This window comes from Vicia villosa, unplaced genomic scaffold, assembly GCF_029867415.1.
Source record: "Vicia villosa cultivar HV-30 ecotype Madison, WI unplaced genomic scaffold, Vvil1.0 ctg.005638F_1_1, whole genome shotgun sequence".
In the NCBI taxonomy this organism is placed as follows: domain Eukaryota; kingdom Viridiplantae; phylum Streptophyta; class Magnoliopsida; order Fabales; family Fabaceae; genus Vicia; species Vicia villosa.
In genome coordinates this window covers 61,490-86,835 of record NW_026706656.1, presented here as the reverse complement: position 1 = coordinate 86,835, position 25,346 = coordinate 61,490, and the positions used below count along the sequence as shown (strand labels likewise).

Below are 25,346 nucleotides of genomic sequence, written 5' to 3'. Positions count from 1 at the left end.
CATGAGCACCACTAATATTATGTGTCAATATGTTCAATTGTGTTTCTTTTCTGGGTGCAGGATGTAGCTAGCAGTGTTAGTCGATCCGTTTTTAATATGCAGTCTAAGTCTAGCGCAGAGGGTTGTTTTGCTGGCTAGAAATTCATCAGTGTGGTCATGAGGGCATTTTGGCGCTGGTTTGTTATGCGTTAATGGGGGAGGATTATATTGCTGTGAGATTAGGTGTCTCAATCAACAATTATGGTTTAGCCTCAAATGTGGACCTTTATTGATTTTAGTGCTAAGCCAATTTAAATTGGCTTTCCGGCTTATTGTGCAAGACTGTGCAGGGGTTAAGTAGCAACAAATTTGTTGGCAGTATACTAAATGAAGTAGATAACATGCATTTGTTGGGGGAATTTGGATGACCAGAAGACAGAAAGAGTGGTTATTGGTTCTTAGTTTTTGCAGGGTCGGTTTAAGAAGGTTTTTACTTGTTAGAGGAGTCCTTGCTAGTTGCAAATGAGAGGATCCTTGTTATGTAGGAGAACTGTTTTGGTTAGGTTGTTAGATGTAGGGATTGTAAGTTGAATGTGCTGGTTGTTTTTAGTTTCGTCTAGCTCTCGAGCATAGGATCGTGAGAGCCTTATTCAGACTTTCATAGAAGATGGATAGTGGTTTTTCTCGGTGATGCTGGGCTTAGACCTTTCTACCAATGTATCAGGTTGGAGTGCCTCTTGTACACCCTATAATGTTATGAGCTTATAAGAAAACAGGGAAGAAGTTTTCTCATTTGCAACTAGCAAGGACTCTTCTAAAAACATCATTATTTTTTTTCTTTACATTAGTTGCACATTACACTTCGGCATGTAAGAAATTTTGTGGAAAAAACTTCAAAAAAATCACACTGGCCATACAATACTAATGTAATTTTTTTATTGAATTACAAATAGCAGAAACAAAATACATATTCATGACATGCAACTTCACATATTATATATTATAATAATTAGAACACACATAAATTGTCTTCTAAGAAGTAGAAGCAATTCATACACACTATTCCTATATAGTAAAACCATGCTTGCCTCCAATAAGGATTGATGTACAGAACAATTGCAATTACCAACAACGTTGATGTGTATGCCACCACAAAGCTCACAAGGAAAACATACATGTCCACCCAACTATCATTATCTCCATCTTTGTTCAAGCCATTAGGTAATGGAGCAGGATTGCAACTTTTTGACAATGGAGGCCCACAGAGAAATTGATTACCTTCATAGCTGCTTTCATCAAAGGTAATAAATTGTCCTTTCCTTTCTGGTGTCGTGCCTGATAAATTGTTGTGTGCAACACTGAATACTTCAAGGGAAGTCAATCCACTTAGTTGAGGAGGAATTTGGCCACTCAACATGTTGAAAGAAAGATCTAAACTCTCCACTTGCACCAAATTGGAGAATGTTGCTGGAATTTTCCCGGAGAAAAAATTGTTGGACAAGTTCAATGATCGGATTCTTGTCAAATTTCCAAGCTCATACGGAATACTCCCACTTAGTTTATTCTGAGATAAATTAATCCCAGACATATAAATAAGAATATTTGTTGTATAAGTTTCCAATCTTTTCTTTGACGTAAATCTGTCTCTCTCTTTCCCGTGTCGATTATTGTAACGTCCTTTATCATAAACCACACCATTGAATCGATCTCTTGAACCTTCTGGGTCTTTATTTTCAAAAGGCATTTCACCCAAGCAATTAGGAATTTCCCCAATAAAATTATTATAAGAAAGGTCTAGTATATTTAAATCCGTTAGGTGGCATAACTGATTTGGTATTTCCCCTGTGAAGTGATTACCTTTCATAAGGAGGATGTTTAACTCTGTGTAGTGGAGGTTGTGTATTAGATCATGGATTCCATTTGTTATTTCATTGTTGCTAAGGTCTAGAATCAATAATGAAGATCTTTCTGTGAACATGTGCTTGGACAAACAACTTAGTTTATTGTTGTTCAAATGGATAAAGCTTAGAGAATCACTTAGAAAAGAGGGAACACAACCTGACAAATTATTTTGGGAAAGATCTAGGTAAGTAAGTGTTGTAATATTGGTCAACTCTGATGGAATAGATCCTTCAAAATAATTATTAGACATTAAAAGCTCGACCAATTGAGTACTTTGAATTTGGCTTGGAAGTTTTCCAACCAAATTATTATAACTAATGTCCAAATGATGGATATAAGTTGAGTTAAAAAGGTTACTTGGAAGGCTACCTGAAAAATGATTATGGTCCAACAACAATGTGATAGAAGAGTACATTGACAATGCTGGAGGTATGGGCCCATGAAGATTGTTGTTTGAAATACTCAAATAAGAAATACCCATAGTTAAATTCCTTGGTAATTCTCCAGAAAATTGATTATTAGAAAGATCTAATGTATCTATGTGACTTAGCTCATGAGGAATTGAACCATGAATTTCATTTTCAGAAATGTTTAGATAATTCAGATTTGGAAAATTCGAACTAATGTTGTTGCTCAACATTTGACCTAACATTGCATTATTTGATACATCAATTGATGCCAGGTTGAGATTAGGATGGGAAGGAAGTTGAAAATCTCCTATAAAGGAACAATTCCTAAGTCTAAGAACTTGCATTTTTGTGTTGTTTTTTAATAACCAATGTGGAAACATTCCTTTCAGTTTACAACCGGTGAAATCCACATCAGTCAAACTGTACTGATAAAGAAGAAAGTTTGGAAGTGGAAGGGAATTGACAACAGATATTGAAGACAGTTGAAGCACTTGTAATTGAAATTTTGGAACCCATGTTTTTAAAGGTAAGTGTGAGTCAAGGATAACTTTATTCCCATTACCATAGATGAAATTAAGGTTTGAATGATTTGAAAATTGTGCAAATGAAATGGGGAATTCAAATTGGTTTCCTTCAAAATTGAGATACTCAAGTGACGTTGCAAGGTTAGGACCAATATTACCAATAAAGTGATTATTTGTAAGTTTCAAAGTTCGAAGTGATGTCATATTGACAAAAGATGAGGGAAGTTTCCCCACAAAATTATTGTAGGATAGATCTAACTCTTCCAACTTCTTAAGTTTAGACCAATCTGAAAAATAAAAGGTTAACAAAAGTTACAGTTAAACAACTTTGAGTTTTGATAGTTACTGCAAACACTACAAGAAAAAGGACCTATTGTGACACTCATATTTAGTGACGTCTAGATTTTTGTCACTAGATGTTACATTTACCTACACTTGTATAACTTTTACCTACAGCTATATCTTTTTCCATAAATTTTTTCTAACACTTTTTATATTTTGAACAAATAACATTTTAATAAAAATTATAAAATTATTATTTTCACTAAAAAAACACAAAACTTAACTTTTTTTTTTCACTGTCAAAATTAACTTTACTAATTACATACTAATTAAAAAATTAACACTTAAATTTTTGCAAACTAAGTTTAAGACCCCCCTCATCCACATATATTGATCTATCTAATCTTTTAATCAAAACACAGAACATCCATTTTCACCGTTTCGAAACCATTTTATTTTCCCCAAATTTCAAACCCTAACATCGAAAATTCGTCTGCGATCTTCCCAAAGCGTCAACAAACCAACCAATTTTCATCTTCTTTCTCTTTGGTAATTCAATCATCCTTACCTATTTTCAATTTTTCTCTGATTTCTCTCATTTCAACACATAGTACTTTCACTTCTAATCTTGTTCTCGTCACTGAATTTTGTTGCAATTCGTCGTCACTGATTTTATACAGTTATCATTTCGTTTCATGAATTATTTCGAAATGTTCTTAATCTTCGATTTCTTTTATCTTACAGGGATATTCGTTTATCAAAGACAGAAAACTAGGGTTTTACCTTCGATTATTTTCGTCAAATTCAACTAGTTGAACATTGTTCATCATGAAGTTCCTAGAGTGTGCTCCTTTTGACCGTTAGTTGTAATTTTGAACGAGTTTGAATTGAATTTTGGGATTTTGTTCGGTAATTTTGGTATGTGTATTCAATAACAGGGATATTCATATATTGATTTTATTAGCTTTTAGGCTTTCTTTTTTAAATTTCACATTGAAGCAAGTTGACTGATAGAACATGTGCTTCTGTCATGGCGACGTGTCTTGGTGTGGAGGTAGGTTAACCATTTTCATTCTAGTACATGGTATATTTATTATTCTCATATTTACTTCAGTTTAATTCTTCCGCACCAATAATTGGACTTCGTTTTTCCTTTATAGGATGTCCCTGATGGTGACTGAATTTGTCCATCATGTGTTTGCGGGATTTGTGGCCAAAGAAAATTCAACTGAGGCGATGAGGATTGACATTTCCTTAAATGCATTCAGAGTGAAAATAATTGTCAGTATGTGTTAGAGCTGGTATAAAATGGGTATAAAATGAATAGAATATATTAATACATTAATACATATTTATTTTACATTTGCTTACACCTTTGTTTTGTTCCATTTTGTATGGGTTGTTTTTTTCATAATAATCTAATGTTTAACTTGCATATATTATGAGCTTATCATGTCATTTATATGTCTAAAGTGTAGACTGTAATTCTAATGACTCACATGATGATTAAGCTCATTCAATACACGTCGAGAGAATATATTTCAAACAAAACTACTTCTAGTGAATTATACTATTTTAAATATACTAGTAAAGATTTGGGACATAGCCACTGGAACATGTGCTACTACCCTGGAACATAACTTAGACAAGGCAAGAGTTGTATTTTTTTTAATTACTATTCTAAATATTTGAGCCAATGATACATTTCCTTATTCATCTTACAGGTTCAAGTAGTTGCTTGGAGTGATCATGCACCGTATCTTCTTGTTAGTGGCTCTTCTGATTGTACTCTTGTTGTGGTAATGATAAATATCCATTGAGCTCCATAGAGGTACTATTGATGACATAGCATTAGATAATTTAAAGATTCCATGTTACAATGACCTTTTTGCATCGTATTTTTAATTATCAAATATAGCTAATAAATTTAGCACTTATTGACATGCTCTGTTGATGAGTGTTTTTGTTATCGGTTTTCTTACATATGCATGAAATATGATGGGACTGTGTAGCTTGGATTTTTTACTGGAAATTATTTGTGCAGGTAAGCATTTGATTGGAAATTCCATATTCTTTATAGGAAAGCTTTAGAGTATAAGAAGAAGCTTCAATGGCCAAAAAACCTGCACCAAGATCCAATAAATCATCTGTCTACCTGTATGTTCCTAATATCATTGGTGGGTATTCCATTTGTAATTGTGGATATACCGTGTTATTCTTTGATATTTGCTTTTGTCATTTTGAAATAGCTCAACATTTTAAATTGATCATTTAACGAAACTTTCCGTAATCGAATCTCCTTGCAGTACATTCCACAAAAGATGGGATCAAAAGGCGTCGACCACGTTGCAATCATAGCTACAATTGGAATTTCATGGCTATTTGCTGAAATTTTTACCGCGGCTAGTGCATATAATAAAAACCACAATTGACTCAATTCAGTTGCTGCACTGACCGGTCTAGGTTGATCACTGCAGCTCGTTGGTCAGTCCTTAATAGTTTTGCACCTCTTACAATAGCTAGTAACCATTTTAATTAGGTTTTTGTACATCTATGCAGGATAAGTCTCCCGAATTAGTTGCAATGGGGAACCCCTTCTTTTAACGCCGGTGATATTTTCACAATGATTGCTGCTTCTCTTGTTGCCATTGTAGATGTTTTCCTCAATCTTTTCTTTTTAAATGTAGACTAATTTACGTACGGATAGTTGTTGTATATTTTTAGATATATCGATTACGAAAGTTGTTTTTTTCTCCCTAAGCACCTCTTTCAAATGATAGTTTTTTTAGTGATACTTTATTTATCACGTTGCTTTTGCAACTTTAACCTGGGCTATGCCATTAGCACACATATAGCATGTACTGCTTATACCAGTTAGCATCTAAAAGAAGTTTCCTATTTTCTTTTTTTGATTAATGCAGTGGTTGTATGTGACTATGTTTCGTTGCAATGAGTGTGCCAGGATCATTATCCAGGTTGGTGCTTTAGTTCAATTTGATGGATAATATGAGTGTGCTAAGATCATTATCCAGGTTGGTGCTTTAGTTCAATTTGATGCATAATGGAGTATGTTTTAATGAATACATTTAGGATGGCGTGTTTCTGCATGAGTTTAATATCTACGTAGCCTGCTAGGGCTTAATGAAGTCATCATCTGACTAAATGGTTTTCTAAATTCAGGCTGCAGTAGCACATGAGGGCGAGACGGGGAAAGTATCTTGAGCTAACTTTCATGATAGACTTGGGAGGACAGTACTTATTATGAGAGTACTTATTATGAGACCAGGGATGCAGGTTTGAACTAAGATGTACATTCATTGTTATTAAGGCTATATATGTAGTTAATTACGAAGGCTTCTCTATACATAACAGATTAACTTACTCTGTTCAATTTGTTTCCTTCTGTCAGAATACAACATCAGCAGAAAATAATATCAAGCATTTAGTCTATCTGTTGGAAAATGCTGTACTTAGGGCCTGTTTGAAAGGCTTTTTAAAAACTCTATTTTAGTTTTTGAAAATTTAAAAACTAAAAACTTGTTTGAATATAATATTTTACAAAGTGTTTTTAAAAACTCTTCACAATTTTTCAGTTTTTAAAAGCAAAAAACTGAAATGGCTAAATTGTGTTTTGATTTTTACTTTTCAGTTTTTAAAAACTAAAAACAAAAACTATTTCAAACAGACCCTTAATCTTTCTGATGGTCAAGAACAAATGTTATGGTTGATAGACTTCACGGGATTTTCATTTAGCACAAACATTGCTATTAAAACTACTTATGATATTATTCACATTTTGCAAAACCATTATCCAGAAAGGCTTGCTATTGCTTTTTTGTATAATCCACCAAGAATATTTCAGGCTTTCTCAAAGGGTTGTTCTTATATGGAATGGAAGCACAATTTAGTTAGATGGTGATATTAATTTTCAAGTGGTTTTAGCGACGAGTTGATGGAAATTGCAATAAATTATGAGTGCTGATAATCATATATAATCATACTTACTAGTTAACTGGTTATTTGTGTGTGCTAAGATTTTTGGATTGGTTTTTGATTTCAAAGACTGAACAAGAGGTTGCTTTGGCGATTTTGAGGGGAGTAGTTGACTTCAAGAGGGAGCCTTGGCCTCAGACTTCAAGAGGGAGCCTTGACCTCAGATATTTCACAGTGCCAAGAGTCTCGTGCCTCAACATTTAGGTGTCCATTATGTTTCAACAAGGATTATTATTTTTGAGTGAGCTTTGGAGACATGCTTCAAGAATTGTTGGTTATGGTGACTTGCTTGGTGAGACTATGATAGAAATTGCTAAGTCCAGATTGTAAGAATCTAAAAAATAAGAACATGAAAAGTTCGATTGTAAAATTAGTATATAATTTTTTTTAAGTAGTTCTAATTTACATTATATGAAATGAATCTTAATGTTTGAATTTAATAAAAATTTGCATAAATGTTTAGATTAAGTTATTTAGTTTTGTCATAGTTGAGAATGTACTGTAAAGTATTTTTAGTGAATAATTTTATTTTAATAATAATAATAATAATATTAAAAAATATAATTTAGAATTTATTGTATTTTAAAAATAAAATTTAAAAATATTAAAATTATATTTATATAAGCTTTAGTGACACCCACAAAGTCGTAGGTATAACTTTTGCTACATATTAAACTAGTATAAGATATAGTGACAAACGTTTTATATTGTCTGTCACTAAAAGTTATAGTGACAATCAGTTTAGCATCACACCACACCCCCTTAAAGTTGACGCCAAAAGGAGGTGTCACTAAAAGTTTTTTATATTTCTACCTACAGATATTTGACTTTTAGTGACGGATTATGAGTGTCACGAAAAGTCAATTTTCCTGTAGTGAAAAGTAGTTTTAATAATTGAAATGATAAAACTATATAAGATAAAAACATCTCAATATGATTTGTTTGAAATTCTAATTTGTTTATCATATTTATAACTTACATTTTTTTTGTTTATTTTTTTTTATAAAAAATAATTTTTTTTATAAAGAAGAAGAATATCAAACAAAATTTGAATTAAGTCACTAACATAATTTTTTTAAGGTTTTTTATTTACCCACCTCCTTATGGGGTCACCCCCACCGAAAAATCCCACTTTACCCCGCTTCGGAAATGCATTTTGGAAATATTTTTTTTCTAAATTTTTTCACGGAAGAGCATTTCCGAAAAAAATCCCAAAAATTGAAATTTTTATTAATTTGGAGATACATCTTCGAAAAAACAAAAAAAAAATTAAAAATCCCAAAAATTAATTTTAGGATATTAATTAATTCACATATCATAAATTTGATATAAATTATGAGTAATGAATAATAATAATTATATATTTTGATATAATTTATGAGTTATGAATAATAATTATTATATATTTATATTCTGATTCGTATTTTAAAATTTAAAATAATTTTAATTAAAAAATTAAAATAATTTCACTTACAAAATGAGTTATAATTTCTTATTTATATATTTATAATAATTATTATATATTTACAAAAAATTAAAAAATTGAGTGTTTTAATTTATATAATAATTATAATAATTATTATATATTTATAAAAATTATTATATATTTATATATTTATATAATAATTATTATATATTAATTATAAATATATTTATATAATAATTATAAAAATTAAAAAAAATGCGTGTTTTAATTTATAATAATCATTATATATTTATATATTATATATTTATATATTTCACTTACAAAATTAATAATTATTATTATATATTTATATATTTTTATTATGATTCATAATTAAAAATGAGTTATAATTTTTTATTTAGTTTAAAAAATTAAAAAAAGATTTTGTCTTAATTTTATTTAATGAATAAAAGATTTTTTAAATAAAAGATTTTTTATTTAAAAAAAGATTTTGTCTTAATTTTGAATTATTAAATTTTATATAATTCAAAATTTACTTACAAAATTAAAATGTTTTTGATTTATATAAGTTAGGTAAATAATTTTTAACTTTAAAATTGTTTAAAAAATTTTGATTCACCTTGATTTTATTGATTCACCTTCATTTTATTGATTCACCTTGATTTTATACCTATTAATTGTATTGATTCACATTGATTTTAATTTTTTAATAATTATTGAATTCTTTCGAAAGTGTATATCCGAAACATTCTAAGACTAATTTGGTCTTGGAATATTTCGGATATGCATCTCCGAAGACACCCCTCTCCCCAAAAGGGGTGTTTTCGGAAATGCATCTCCGAAAACTCAAAAAGGGGGTGTTTTCGAAAATGCATCTCTGAAAACACCTTTTTTTTCGTGTTTTCGGAAGTGCATTTCCGAAAACACCTTTATTTTCAATAAAAGTACGTTTTCGAAAATGTATTTCCGAAACAAGGAGTATTTTGGTAAATTCGCCAGAGGTGACTAAGAAGGTTAAGAGGTGGGTAAAAAAATTTATTTTTTTAATTATTTACCTTGTAACTCTTCTTAAATTTTATTTTATGAATGAATATTGATGATGATTGGTTGCTTATGTAATCCAATAACAAGAAAATACTATAAATAATAATTTTAACTAATAAATTAAAAGTACTTAAATCATTTAAGAAGAGTAAAAAACTGATAAAAAAAGTTGCACTATTAATAAATTATGTAAGAATAATTAATAATTATATAAATAAAATGATTCATGTGTGAAGTGATGTTACTGGAACAAGGTTTAATAGTGTAATCAAATAAAGTGAATCACTAAAATGATTATCAATCAATACTGACCAGTAATATCTAGTGATCCTTTCAAGTTGTTGCTCCTTAAGTCAAGAGATTTGAGACGTGAAAGATCACTTATGAATGAAATAATATCGTTACTGAAATTATTTGAGCTCAAACTAATAACTTGTAAACTGGAAGGCCATGCAAATCCATGATTCTCTGACAAAAGATTCAAAATATGTCATTTATTACTCATTAAGAATATATAACTTAGGAATGAAATTAGATTGTTACTATGTAAGATAAAATAATAAGTTGAATATCAAGTAATTTTTAGGGTAAACAAATTAATTTATTAATTTCACTTGTTTGAACTTTAGTATTTTTGGTAATTTGGTTTAAATTTTTTTTAGGATACACTAATTAAATTTATTTTTTATTACTTTCTCATGGAATGTATTATGAATATAACTAATGTAGATGTCAATTTTTTCAAAATATAATCATATTCAATTGCTATTATTTTTCAAATTTATTATTACTTATGTCTAAACTTATTTAGATATAATTACTAATTATATACTATATTTTAAAATTATATTAGATTTTTGTTAAGATAATTTACTTTCTGTACATCGCACGGATATAATTATTAGTATGACTTATTATTTATTATAGAATTTTTTTATTTGGTTTAGTCTTTTTATAAAGCTATGCTAGTATAAAATCCTATTTTAAAGTCTTATTTTAAGTAATTTATTTATTTTATTTTTTACATACTATTTAATTTATTTTCTAATATATATATATATATATATATATATATATATATATATATATATATATATATATATATATATATATATATATATATATATATATATGAGGAGGGATCAAATTACACCCGAAGAGTTACACCACGAGTTACACTCATTCAATAACTACATTTTGAATTAATATTTTTTAAATTCAACCGTTGGATTGAAACATAATATCATATAGAGCCGACCAAAATTATAAAAAAAAAAAATTGGTGAACCGACGATTTTGGAAAATGATGGATAAGCTATAAATTTAAAATATATGTGGATTCATAACTTATTTAAAACAATTTTTCCTTCTTTAAGTTAAATTTATTAGACACTTCACTTATTTTGTTATTTAATTTATGTTCCAATTAGACTTTGTTCAAAATATATTTTGATTTGTATTTTATATTATTTTGTTATGTCTAATGATTATGTTTAGAATTTAAATTTAAAGAATGAATTTGTAAAATTATGATATTTTAAAATTTGTTAAATATCGTGATTTTTTTAGAGATTGAGTTATCTGATTTGACCGGATTAATAATTATATAGTTTTGCTATACAAATTGACTTATACGTCTAAATTGTCCAATTTATTTAACTGAAATATTCTATTTAGTATGGTTTTTAATCACGAGGTTCTGTCAGTAATCTAATAATTCGATCAATAAATCAATGCCTCGTTCTTATCAATTTAAAGATAGGTTTAATTTAAAAAAAATTAAAAAGAGCAAATAATATATATTAGCCATCTTTAAGGGTGTGCAAGGCGAGCTACCGCACAAAGCCTCAAATTTCTTAAGGATAAACTATAGATAATAGGGCCTCATAAAATATTTATCAGGTCAAATTGTGATTAAGACGAGCCTCTATTTATTTTTTTCATTTTTTCATGGTTAAATTTTGACTAACCTACACAGGACCTCCAAAAACATGAGACGACCTACGGTACAAAGCCTCAGTATTAAGAAATTGTGATTAACCTATACAGAACCTCTAAAAACTTTAGACATATATATATATATATATATATATATATATATATATATATATATATATATATATATATATATATATATATATATATATATATATATGAGGAGGGATAAAATTACACCCGGAGAGTTACACCACGAGTTACACCCGTTCAATAACTACATCTTGAATTAATATTTTTTAAATTCAAACGTTGGATTGAAACATAATATCATATAGATCATACATATAGATCATACCTAACATAATTGATTAATAGTACAACTTTTTTTACATCAATTTTTTACTCTTTTCTTAAATGATTTTAGTACATTTAATTTATCAGTTAAAATTATTAATAATAAGATATTTATCCTGCAATAGATAAATATCTTATTATTAATAATTTTAACTGATAAATTAAATGTACTAAAATCATTTAAGAAAAGAGTAAAAAATTGATGTAAAAAAAGTTGTACTATTAATCAATTATGTTAGAATAATTAATAACTATATAAATAAAATGATTCATGTGTGAAGTGATGTTATTGGAACAAGGTTAAATAGTGTTAATCATATAAAGTGAATCACTAAAATGATTATCAATCCATACTGACCAGTAATATCTAGTGATCCTTTCAAGTTGTTGCTGCTCGCGTCAAGAGATTTGAGATGTGAAAGACCACTTATGGATGAAATAATATCGTTGCTGAAATCATTGTTGTTTAACACAAGCACTTGTAAACCGGACGGCCAAGCAAATCTATGATTCTCTAATATAAAAATGTAGAACATGTCATTACCTGCACTCACTAAGAATATGGAACTTAAAGAACATAGATTATCATCAAATAATGACAACAAACCTGCAGGCCATAACTTCAAATTGTTCTCACCCAAGTCAAGAATCTCCAAAGATCTCAGTTTTGATATATCTACCAATATACAAGCATACATGATTAAAGGGCCATGTATTTTTTAAGAAAATAAAAGAAAAAAATTAAGGGTTAAATATGTTTAAAATCCCTCTAAAATTAGGTATTTTCATTTTTCGTCCTTCTAAACATTTCGTTAAAGAATTGTCCCTCTAAAGTTAAAAAATTTAACTTTTGATTCTTCATGCTAAAAATCATTGTTAATTCAGTCGCTAAGTTGTAAAAACCATCGTTAAGTTACATGAGAGACTAAAAATTAAAATTTCTAACTTTATAGGAATTTAAACATACTTAACCCAAAAATCAAATAGTTAAAGTATGACATACTATGAATTGATTTCGGAGTAATTTCATTCCATGCTAAATTTAAATTCTTAAGGGAAGAAAGTCCACTAAGAGCAGATCCAATATCAGTGTTATTGAAGTTGTTGTTGGAGATGTCAAGAATCTCAAGATTCTTCAATATGGTGGCACATAATTCTACATGTTAAATTAATATATTGTGTTAGTTAAAAACCACCTGCTAGTTATCATAATAAGTGCTAATATATTCTACCTTGTATGTGAAGATCTGAGTCCAATCTAATGCCATCCAAATACAGTTCTTTCAAAGATTTGAATCCCCTTAGTGAAGGAAGTATTTCATTTGTCAAATTGTTTCCACTTAAGTCAAGGACCTCCAGATGCAGCAACTTTGAGGAAATTGTCTCCAAAACTATCTGAAAAGCTACAGTATAACTACAAATAAGTTTGTTGATTTGCTGGACAAAATAAAGAACTATTGATTCTCTTTAATTAATTAATCTGTTAAGAAAGAAAACTATATTGGCCTCACTGTATAATGAAGTGCTGTCGAAAGTAAGATCAGCTAATGATAGAGATTTAAGAGACGAAAGTCCATCCAGACAAGACAGAATGCTCATAGCATTATCGAAAGAATTATCACTCAAGTCAAGAACTTCCAAATTTTTCAACCCTGCATAACAATATGTGTAAATGAAAACGAGGGTTACCAAGTGAAAAATAAAATAGATTCCTTTTTACATAGTAGCAGATTATTAGAATATAGAATTTGTATGAAAAATAACCTTCTTGATCAGCTCTTGTTCAATTGGATATACTAATAACTGACAAATCGAGAGTGTTCAAATCTTTGAAGATTCTAAAATCAGAGTAGTTAACTTGCCAAGGTCCACCACCAGAGTCAAGTTTGAGTTTGGTGACTCTTCCAGTGGTGGTGTTGCATTCAACTCCTTCCCATTCACAACAATCAGTACTGTTGTTTTCCCAAGATGACATGGTATTGTCCAAATGGGAGTTTAGAGAAGAGTAATGCTATACTTACACCCCAATCTTACACCAATACTTACACCAAACACTGTTCACCGTATTTATACGGTGAACAGTGTTTTTTAAAATAAAATAATAATATTTATAAAAATTTTTTTTTTTTAAATTACGAACGACACTGTTCATGTAAGGACGTGCATTAACCAACTTCATTACTGCATTAACCAAGTTTTTACACTGCATTAACCAAGTTTGATGACTGCTAAAAATTATTTTTAATACCTGGATGTTGCATTAACCAACTTCATTACTGCATTAACCAAGTTTTTACACTGCATTAACCAAATTTAATGACTACTGAAAAGTACTGTTCATAGGTGTAAGAATAGCATTACTCAAATTTGGTTAATGCAGTGTAAAAACTTGGTTAATGCAGTAATGAAGTTGGTTAATGCAACATCCAGGTATTAAAATTGATTTTTAGCAGTCACCAAACTTGGTTAATGCAGTGTAAAAACTTGGTTAATGCAGTAATGAAGTTGGTTAATGCACGTCTTTACATGAACAGTGTCGTCCATAATTTTAAAAATAAAAAATATTTTTTATAAATATTATTATTTTATTTAAAAAAACACTGTTCACCGTATAAATACGATGAACAGTGTTTGGTGTAAGTATTGGTGTAAGATTGGGGTGTAAGTATAGCATTATTCTTTAGAGAAATAAGAGCATCTCTCTCTTGCTTCCAACAACATTCACAACACATTAGTACTTCTACTAAAACAAACACACATACTAATAGCCTCTTCATTTTCATCTTCACAGGTTTATAGAAAATGAGATTATTTGGCCGTTTAAATAGACAAGATCCTTTGAATCCGTGTATGTTACGCTTATCTCAAATTTGAGGATATTATCTCTTTGAAAAGTTAAATATTTTTTAAAATTAGAGATAGGAAATAACACTTGATTAGAGTAGACTTGCTAGTCAACTCTATTGTTTCTTATGGAATTGGAAAATTAAAGTTCTACATAATTTCACCCACATACGCTATATTAACTTAAATTAAAAATATTGTAAATTATAGCCGACATTAATTCCCTTATATTAAGAAATTTAATTTAAAAATATAGTTATAAAAATAGTTTTCTTTTTTAATTTATGTTTTCAATATAAAATTTTTATTTTTTATCCCCTGATATATTTTCAATATAGCATTATATATAGTTTATCTCAAACTTGGGGATATCATTATTTTGAAAAATTAAATTTATTATTTTGGTCCTTAATTTTAAAAAGTTTTATATTGGTCCCATAACTTTTTAAAAGATGTCATTTTAGTCTTTTTTGTCATATTAGCGACGAAAAAACTGAAAAATTGGTCGCTAAATTGGTCGCTAATATGACAAAAAGGACTAAAATTACACCTTTTGAAGAGTTAAAAGACTAATATGAAACTTTATAAAATTAAGGGACCAAAATGAACTCTGAGGATAAAATATAGGACAAAAAGTATTTTGCCTTTTATTATTTAATGAATTTAAAAAAGAGACAAAATGACTTGACTTATTAAGAAGACTTACAAGTAACTCTACTTTTTCTTTTTGTATTTTCCGTGTTGTACACACCCGTTTATTTATTGTACTACTTTTGTGAATGAGTGTATTTAGGTTTTATTATTATGTATTTGAAAATTTAGGTAAAAAAATTTGAAAATAGACAAAATCTTTTGAATCCGTGTATGTTACGCTTGCCTAAAATTTGAGGACATTACTTTTTTTTTTTAAGTTAAATTTTTTAAATTAGAGAAAGGAAATAATTATTTTATTAGAGTAGACTTGCTAGTCAATTCTATTGTTTCTTATGGTATTGGGAAAGTGATGCATAATTTCACCAACATACACTATTAACTTAAATTTAAAGTTAAAGGTGGATTCTTATCTACCCAACTCAAAAAGTTGGGTAGAGTTACCTTCAATGTAAAATATCTTGGAAACAACCAACAATTGAATTACTTTACTAGCGGGATATCCGTGCTATCGCACGGGGCCGTTTGAGTTTAATATTACGTGGATAAGATCTATCTTATAAAGTTATTCCGTATATATGTAAACAATACTCATATTAATTGGATGACTATCGGAATAAAAATTAAACATATGGTATGTTAAATAATAGTTAACGATATAAGAGCTAATAATACATCCAAATTTTAGCTCTTTAACTAAAACAATAATTACACGTCGCAATATGTCATTTGTCAGTTTTTAAATTTGTTTTACGGGTTATAAACATTCACATAATCACAAATATAAACAAAAAATATGTAGCAACCTTTATGCATTGATTAAAGTAATATAACAACACTATACTTATTTGATCCAATATAAAAATACTTAGAACCCGTTTATAAAACACTTATTTGATCCAACGCTGGGTAAAATAATTTTATCAAAATAATTAGTAGATTTTACTTGTTTATTAAAATATTTGTAACTTGTTTTCGTTTATAAAAATAATTGTATCACCAATATACTTTTTCGCATTTATAAAAATATTTTTAACTTATTCACGTTTATAAATATATTGTATTAATAGTAGACTTTTCCAGTTTATAAAGTTATTTGATATTTATTTTCGTTTATAAAAATAATTGTATCAACAATAGTCTTTTTTCGTTTATAAAAAAAAATTGTATCAACAATAGACTATTTTTGTTTATAAAATATTTGTAACTTATTCTCGTTTATTACATCAATTGTATCTATAGTTGATTATTCTCGTTTATGCAAATATTTGTAATTTATTCCGGTTTATAAAATCAACTGTATCAACATTATTTTAATTTGTGAATACATTTATCTATTGAGAAATTATTATTTAATATTGGAGAATAATAATTTTAATAATACATTCAGTTTTGCTTTAATATAAATTTATTATAGATAATAAAAAACTATATTATTAAATAATAATATAATATTTATTATTGTAGATATCATTACGAAAAAAATAAAAAATTAGATATAAGAATGACAAAAAATAAATTATAATATTAAATATTAATTTTAATAATACATTGAGTTTTGCTTTAATATAAATTTATTATAGATAATAAAAAGTTACATTATTAAATAATAGTATAATATTTATTATTGTAGATATCAGTACAAAAAAATAAAAAATTAGATATAAGAATGTCAAAAAATAAAGAGTGAAGACCCATTTTGGTCCCTCACAATTATTACACGAGTCAAATTAGTCCTTCACAATAAATAAAATAGACCCAATTTAATCCCTTATAAAATTTAACCGGATCATATAAGTCCTTCTGTTAATATTTTTTTCAAACCGGTTTTTTCCTAGTTTTAAACCGTGACTAGACTACCACGTTGGATTTATTTATTTTTCATTTTTTAAATACTAAATTAATTTTTATTTTTAAATTAATTTTTAAACAATTATTAATTAATAATATAAAAAAGCCAAAATTGTTTCTTATAAGGAGTTGAACTCAGGCCCATGTGGTTAATCTTAAACAATTCTAAATTTAAAATACAAAATACAAAATTTGTATCAATATGATCTCGAACCTAAGTCTCTTCAGATTAAATGACAGTTAATTTAATAAAATAGAAATTGATTTGTCTATTTGTAAATGATAGTCATTTTACTAACAATAGAAATTGATTTGTCTAGTTGCTATTGATAGTCATTTTACTAACCGTAGAAATTGATTTGTCTAGTTGTAAATGATAATCACTTTATTAACAATAGAAATTGATTTATCTAGTCGTAAATGATAGTCACTTTATTAACAATAGAAATCGATCTGTATTGTTGTAAATAATAGTCATTTTATTAACAATAGAAATCGATTTTTTTAGTTGTAAATGATAGTTACTTTATTAACGATAGAAATTGATTTATCTAGTTGTAAAGTGAAAATCATTTAACTTGAAGTGACTTGGATTTGAGACATCATAGGTAAAAATTTATGTATAGAATTTGTTAATATTAGAAGAAATCATGGAAATTACTTGTTTAAAAATTACTTTATAAGAAATATTGTTGGTTTTTTTGATATTATTCATTGATAACTGTTTAAAAATGAAATTAAAAATAAAAATTAATTTAGTATTTAAAAAATAAAAAATAAAAAAAATCCAACGTGTCATTCCAGTCACGGTTTAAAAGTATAAAAAGAACCGGTTTAGAAGTAGGAAAAAACCGATTTGAGAAAAATATTAGCAGAAGGACTAATATGATCCGGTTAAATTTTGTAAGGGATTAAGTTGGGTCAATTTTTTTGTGAGGGACTAATTTGACTCGTGTAATATTTGTGAGGGACCAAAATAGGTCTTCACTCAAAAATAAATAATAATATTAAATAATAATTTAACATTTATTATTGTAGATATTAGTAGAAAAATCACAAAGTAGATCTAAGAATATCAAAAGAGAAAACGAAAGAAAAGAGAGAGTCAAATCGTTTTTATTGATTACTAAGTTTTTATTCTTAATAATATTTTTATTATTTCTTCTTTGTTTAATTTATTTAATTTGACAATTTATTTGTAGTGTAATTTAGAATGGCTCAACTAAATAGTGGCTCAATTTTTTACATTGATTGTAGTGTAATTTAGAATGGCTCAATTAAATGGTGGCTCAATAAATGTCAGAATAATTTGAATTTGAAAAAATAAATTAAATGGTGGCTCAATAAATGTCAATAAATTGTATCAACAATAGACTATTTTTGTTTATAAAACTATTTGTAACTTATTCCCGTTTATTACATCAATTGTATCTATAGTTGACTATTCCCGTTTATGCAAATATTTGTAATTTATTCCGGTTTATAAAATCAACTGTATCAACATTATTTTAATTTGTGAATCAACTGGACCAAGGAAGAGTACGAAGTTATCAACATTATTTGCTGTCGCACGGGTCTCGTATGGTTTTCATACCGCATGATCTAATAATGTTTCGTATAGTTCTATCTTATGTCAATATTAAGATAATAACAAACAATTAAAATGTATTAAAATCTGAGTTAAATAGTATATTAACCAAAAAAAGTCGAGATGAGCTTCATTAATTACGAAATATAGGTTAATAACATGCACCAACTTTTAAGCATTGATCAGTATATAATAAACCGTACAATTGATTCTCTAACTTCAATTATATAAAACAGTAGCAAAAGAAAGATTTAACAGATGGACATTAAAATGAACAGTCTGCAACTGCTATCTCATAGATGTGTCACATATACCCGTTAATTCATTTCATGTATTCATTTGGTTAACATACGTATACTTATAATATATAATCATGAGTTTATAAAAATTATTGTAACTTACTTTCGTTTGTAAGAGTAATTATATCAATATTTAGATTTGTTCTCGTTTATAAGTGTCTTGAAACTATGACAATTTATAAAAAATATTTTAACTTATTCATGTTAAAAACAAATGCTTCAATAGCTGTTTTTTTTTTCATTTATACAAATATTTGTAACTTATTCTTATTTATAAAAGTTATTCTAACTTATTTTTGTTTCTACGAATAATTATATCAACACATGCAATTTTTTTCGTAAATGATTTGAACTCGTGTGACTATTTATAAATATAGTTTTAACTTATTCTTGTTAAAAATAATTGAATATTTATGTTTCTAAAAATAATTGACTATTTATAAATATAGTTTTAACTTATTCTTGTAAGTTATTTATGTTTCTAAAAATAATTATGAAAATAAATATTTATCGTATCATCTTAAATTTATTTATTCGTTGTAAATATGTGTCTCATAAGTTTCTACCTATTATCATTAAAGTTATTTGATTAACATTTATCATTAAATTTTTATGAATACTATTTAACATTTTTTATCATGATAACAATTATAAAGTTAATTTGTAAAAATTCTTACATATTTTAGTTATTTTATTTGATTACCCTTTCTATAAAAATTTAAATAATTTTAAAATATATTTTATTTTAAATAAGGAACTAACTCATTATAAAATAATTTTTATTCTTATATTTTTAGAATGATAATTTGTAATTCAATAATAATGATTTCACTAAATAATTAAATTTCATAAAGTATAGGTTAAATGATAATTTGACATTATTGTAATTATCATTTAATTACCTAAAATATTTAAGGAAATCAAAAAATTGAATTTAAAGCTTAAAATATTACATTCCCGTGTCTGCATTTAAAACAACTTTTCATGTTAAAAATATTTTAACTAATTCATGTTAAAAAAATTGTATTAATATTTGAATTTATAAAATTATTCATTTTAGTAATTTATAAGTTTAAAAAAAAATTACAAATATCTCTATTGATTTAGTTTTTTTATTAACTTTTTCCTGAAAAACTAAATAATTAAAAATTGTTTTTTATTTCAAGTAAAAAATATAAATTTTATTCAAAAAAATTTAATAATAAAAAACAAATTAGTAGTATTAAACACCTAAAAACAAAATTGAATTTCAAACTAAACAACTGGGGTCCCGTATCTTTATTAAAAAAAGGTTTTTATCTTCTGAACCTTTTAACTTAATTTTCAAATTAATTGTAAAAATTAATTAAAAAAACTTTTTATCTCCCTTGTGACCTTTCGATCTTTCAAATTAACTAGCCGTCTACCCGTGCGATGCACGGGAAATTTTATTAAATTGTTATTAATAAACACATACTTAAAAACTTATTTAACTTATTTAAATATTTCTTTTAAATTGTTTTTCTCTTATAAAAATATCAAACAATTTAATGTTTTGTATAATATAAAAAAAATTTAATATGATTGTAAAAAAAATGAAAAGTGTAAAATTGTAAACAAAAACCATGTACACATCTAATTTTTATTAATCATCTTGTGTTATATATGTAAGTAATAGAATAAAAAATAAAATAAATAAAAAATAGACAAATAAGAAAAAAAAATGGGAAAAATAGTAAATAAATGAGCAAAAATATAAATAAGACATGGAAATAAATTATAGAAGGATAACAAAACTAAATTCTGTAATAAATTAATAAAAATTGAGTTATTAATTAAATTAAAAAAAAAATACTTCATAACAAATACTTATATTTTGTTTACCAACAAATAATACTATCAGTGGAAAAAATAATAAGATAAAAAGACTAAACAAATTTTATTTTAGAAGCCAAACACTACAAAAAAAGAGTGATATAGCCACCAAGATGAGTATGACTAAGTAAGTGATGGTGGTGATTTGTAAATAGATTAAAATAAAATAAGATGAAATAGTAGTATATAAATGTTTTCTTATATTGATTGTGTTTTAAATTTAAAAAATTTAAAATAATTGTTATATTTGACTACTAAATACAAAGTTTATAAAAAATATTTTTTTAAAAAATCAAGACTTAACAAACATCGATAAAATAAGAGTGACAAAACATATTATAACATTGAAAAATTGAATAGTAGAAATAAATTTAAAAAATAATGTTTGGTTGATTTGGTTTATAACATTGAATTATAAAATTTGAACTAAATAAATCAATGAAAAATAGACATAATTCTGTCACATTCACAATAATGACATTAACTAATCTTTATTATTCCTTATCATTTTTTTATGCAGTCACGGAAACAAAATATAAACAAAAAATATTTGTAAAAAGAAATTTCAACCTTTTCGATTTGATTTGAAGTAGGTTGAGACTCTTTGCATATTCATTAGATATATAATCTGATTTAAAATTCTGAAGCCAACATCTTGCAACCATGTGTTCACTCAAATTAAAATATAAATAAAAGAAGTAAACTGTAAATATTGCATAATACATAATCCTACCACATTCATAATAATAACTTTAATAATTCATATTATTTGATGAACAATATGTAACACAACAACCTTAAAGATATAAAAAAACTAAACAATAGAAATAATTTTTGATGCAACAACACTATAAATAACGCTGTCGTAATAGGAATTATGTTTAACCCTCTCTAACATAATAGAGTCAATACTCTCATTAATAATATTAGCAAGAAGTAGAAAACCACCTATAATACTCTCATATTAATAAGAAGTAGAAACCTGGTATTTTAAGATCAATTTTGGAGATGAGTGAGAGAAAGTGGTGAGTGGATTTAAATAAAAACTTAAGAGGAGGTGGGGAAGTTGATAATATTAGAATTAAGTGAACCTCCCCAGTAAAGGAGTGGAGAAGTTGATAGTATTCTTTGTTTTTATTTAATTATGCTATTCCAACTATTTCCAAGGAGGTTAACTACGTGAGATAATTGAAGAGGTGGGTTTAACCATTTATTTTATTAATTAAGGGGGTAGAACTATGAAAATACAAAATTGGTCATTAATTGAGGAGGTGACTTTTAACCGTCTAACTAAATTACGTGGGGAATTGATGTAAGTGGTGGGTTGTTTTTTTATTAGTTAGTAAATTAATATTAATATAATTAATTATTATTATTATCAATGAAATAAAAAAAATTTGATGGAAGAAGTTGTAGGATTATAATTTAGTATGATTAATTTTTTATTTATTTAATTATTAAATGTTTTGGCGGGAGATTTTGGTGGGAAGAACTTCTAGGATTATAATTTAGTATGATTGCATTCAACAGTGAACTTTATACCTGACCTCCCTTCAAATTAAAAGCATTGAACAACGAAAAATTAAATTTCAGTTGAAAAATTAAAAAGATATTTTAATAGCAATGAAAACAAAAAAATCAAATATATTCACAAAATCAGAAAAATAGATTATATTTGATACTTATGATATTATGATTCTATATTTCACAATAAATTTCAATTCTCTGCATATAAAAGAGGGCTCTCTTAATAAACTTAAGAAAATTAAATTTATGATTACTATTTATAAATAAATTTTCATGACTATCATTTATTATTTTTTTATCATGATTAAAATTATAAAGTTAATTTTAAAAAATTATTTTTTAATTATTCCATAAGTATAAAAAATTACAAAATCTCAATTGTTCATGTTAATCACTGCCCAAACATTGCATCGTTATACGTTTTATGATTCTTATTCTCTCTTAGTTTATACCTAGTCATCAATATTTGTATCATAAAATAAATTATAAAGTTTATTATAAAGTTTATATTTTCTACAGTATTAATTTTCATTTTCTATTAATATCTAACTAACTATTTGCATTTTCATTTTCTGCAGTTTATATTTTCATTTTCAATTAAATGTAAAAGGAAACAAAATATTTACAAAATCTCTCATTAAATGAAAGAAAAAAAACTGAACATCAAAATCTCCATCGCTCTCAAAATCGATTTAAATCCCTCGTATTTCTCAACAATTCAGAAAATCGAAAATTATTTGTTCCATCAACTTAAGATGGATTGATATTAAATTTCAGAACCTATAATGCAATTCTAACGATATAGAAGCAAACTATACATTTCTTTTTTAATTTCCTCAATCCCAACATCATTAACCAACTTTGTGTCATTCCACTTTGTGCCATTCCATACGTTTAAAACATTTAATGGATATCCTCCTGCAATTATCCTTCTGCAATTTTGAAAAAGTAAATGAGTTTCACATAAAAAAACTATACATCCAAACAATAGAGGAGGGAATCAAATCCAAGCACAATTCCTTTTGCAGATCTTTAGCTGCTTCATTTTTTTAGTCCCCATTCCTCTTTCTCTTTATCTTTATCGTACCCACACTTTGAGAGTATGAACCTTTTCATAAATCAAATACTTGCAAATCGATTTTTATTCTTTTAAGCTAATAAGAAAATAAGCACAAATGAAATCGATAAAAACCGAAGTTCACGATCGCATCCAGTTTAAATCAACCTTTTACTTCAGTAGATCCTGTTTCAAAGAAATTTTTTTAATTAAAAAACAATAAAACATTGAAAAGAGAAACACAATCAACAATAACTTGTATATTATTTTACTTTTTCTTGGCTTGAAATCGAATCCACAACCCACAAGTAGATCTCCATCTTCTTCTTCACTTGAAACCCACAAGCAGATTTCTAATTTCTTCTTCACTTGAAATCAAAACCACAACCCATAAACAGATCTACGTCTTATTCTTTGTGAACTGAAAAATCCACAACCCACAAAACCATTAAACTGATATCCATAAAGACATGGTCATGAAGCAATAAATCATTGGTTGGTTGAAGAAACATTTGCATGTTTTTGAAAGAAAAAAATATACAAACACAAAACCGAACAATACATTTTGTACCAACAAAAATAACATTACCTGAATAATGATGAGAAGCAGTATGATAGGGATGTAATTTCAGCAGAGATCTCTGCATATTTATATAAGAGTTGGTTAAGGAAAAGATTTGATGAAGTGAGATTAGGGCTTGGAGATTGTGTATTGAATAAATATCGTGTTTGGAGATTGGGAATTAGGTATTAATGACAGCGTGAAAAACTTGGTGAGAATATATTTGGCTTAAGAACTGATAATATATTTCTTCGTTGGTCCTCCTCCTTTCCTTCCCCTCAGACACGCTTTCTCAAACTTCATACTCTTCCTTCTTCATCTTCCTGTTCTCACAAATAGATTCTGTCATTTTATTGAAAACAAATGAGTCAAAGAAAATACTTGAGAAAGCGACATAAAACAAAAATTAAAACCATTATTATTCAGATCTGAAAAATTAAACTAACAATAGTGGTTCCAATCATTAAATAAAATGGGGATTTGAGACCCTTCTTTTCAAGCATATCATTTCTTCTATGGAGAAAAAAGCCTGAACAAACAAAATCTGTGGAAAAAGGAAAATGATGGAGGAAAACGAAATCTGGAGGGATGAAGAGAGTGAATGAGGAAAAACAGAAAGAGGGAGAAGAAAAAGAGAGACGTGAGAAGTTGAAAGGTTAGTGTGGTAGGAAGTTGTGTCGTGTTGTTGCTTGGATGTTGTTGCATATGGCTGCTTGGGTTTATCATTCCAACACACATCCATAAAGACAAAACAAATCACGCTAGAATCTGTAATCATGATATTTTGTAATTCTCAATGCATGAAATGTGGAAAAAATAAAAAAAGGCAAATTTAAATGTGGGAAAAATTAATCGAGCAGTATTGTTGTAGTGATGTCATGTCAGCAAATTCAAACTTAGAATCAACCATAATGCAGTATTTAACAATAAGACTAAGCTGTCCTTAATTATTAAATTAGTTTAAGTTAAACATAGTTAGGGTATACGTGGAAATTCCAGGTACTTAAATTTTATATATTGTTAATAGATAATTAATTAAATGTGTAAAATTAAATGGAAATTTGTGATTGGTTGAAGGTACGGGACCCAACTTTTTATGATGGGTAGAGAAGTTGTCCCCAAATTTAAAATATTGAAAATTATAATAAACATTAATTATCATTTATTAAAAAAATTAATTTAAAAATACAGTTATAAAAGTAGTTTTTATTTATTTGTGTTTTTCAATATAAAATTATTATTTTTTATTCCGTGATATATA

At 26.8% G+C, this 25,346-nt stretch overlaps 2 protein-coding genes and 1 long non-coding RNA gene across 3 annotated transcripts; all 3 read right to left on the bottom strand.

The window, feature by feature from the left end:
- Positions 1-942: 942 nt before the first annotated feature.
- Positions 943-3,287, bottom strand: LOC131642701 (cuscuta receptor 1-like). Its single transcript, XM_058912921.1, has 2 exons — positions 3,245-3,287; positions 943-3,102 (listed from the first exon to the last, which is right to left on the bottom strand). Exons 1-2 carry the CDS (start codon positions 3,285-3,287, stop codon positions 989-991), a joined length of 2,157 nt encoding a protein of 718 aa, XP_058768904.1. The 3' UTR covers positions 943-988.
- A 1,242-nt stretch (positions 3,288-4,529) lies between these two features.
- Positions 4,530-13,940, bottom strand: LOC131642699 (probable inactive leucine-rich repeat receptor kinase XIAO). Its single transcript, XM_058912918.1, has 8 exons — positions 13,617-13,940; positions 13,364-13,504; positions 13,085-13,255; positions 12,856-13,008; positions 12,460-12,528; positions 12,211-12,366; positions 9,873-10,028; positions 4,530-7,424 (listed from the first exon to the last, which is right to left on the bottom strand). The coding sequence occupies exons 2-8, from the start codon at positions 13,449-13,451 to the stop codon at positions 7,366-7,368; spliced, it is 852 nt and encodes a 283-aa protein (XP_058768901.1). The 5' UTR covers positions 13,452-13,504; positions 13,617-13,940; the 3' UTR covers positions 4,530-7,365.
- Positions 13,941-23,145: 9,205 nt separating this feature from the next.
- On the bottom strand, positions 23,146-24,811 carry LOC131642698 (uncharacterized). The gene is made up of 4 exons (XR_009295976.1): positions 24,532-24,811; positions 24,113-24,427; positions 23,796-23,944; positions 23,146-23,709 (listed from the first exon to the last, which is right to left on the bottom strand). It is a non-coding gene; the product is annotated as an uncharacterized LOC131642698 (long non-coding RNA).
- Positions 24,812-25,346: the final 535 nt, after the last annotated feature.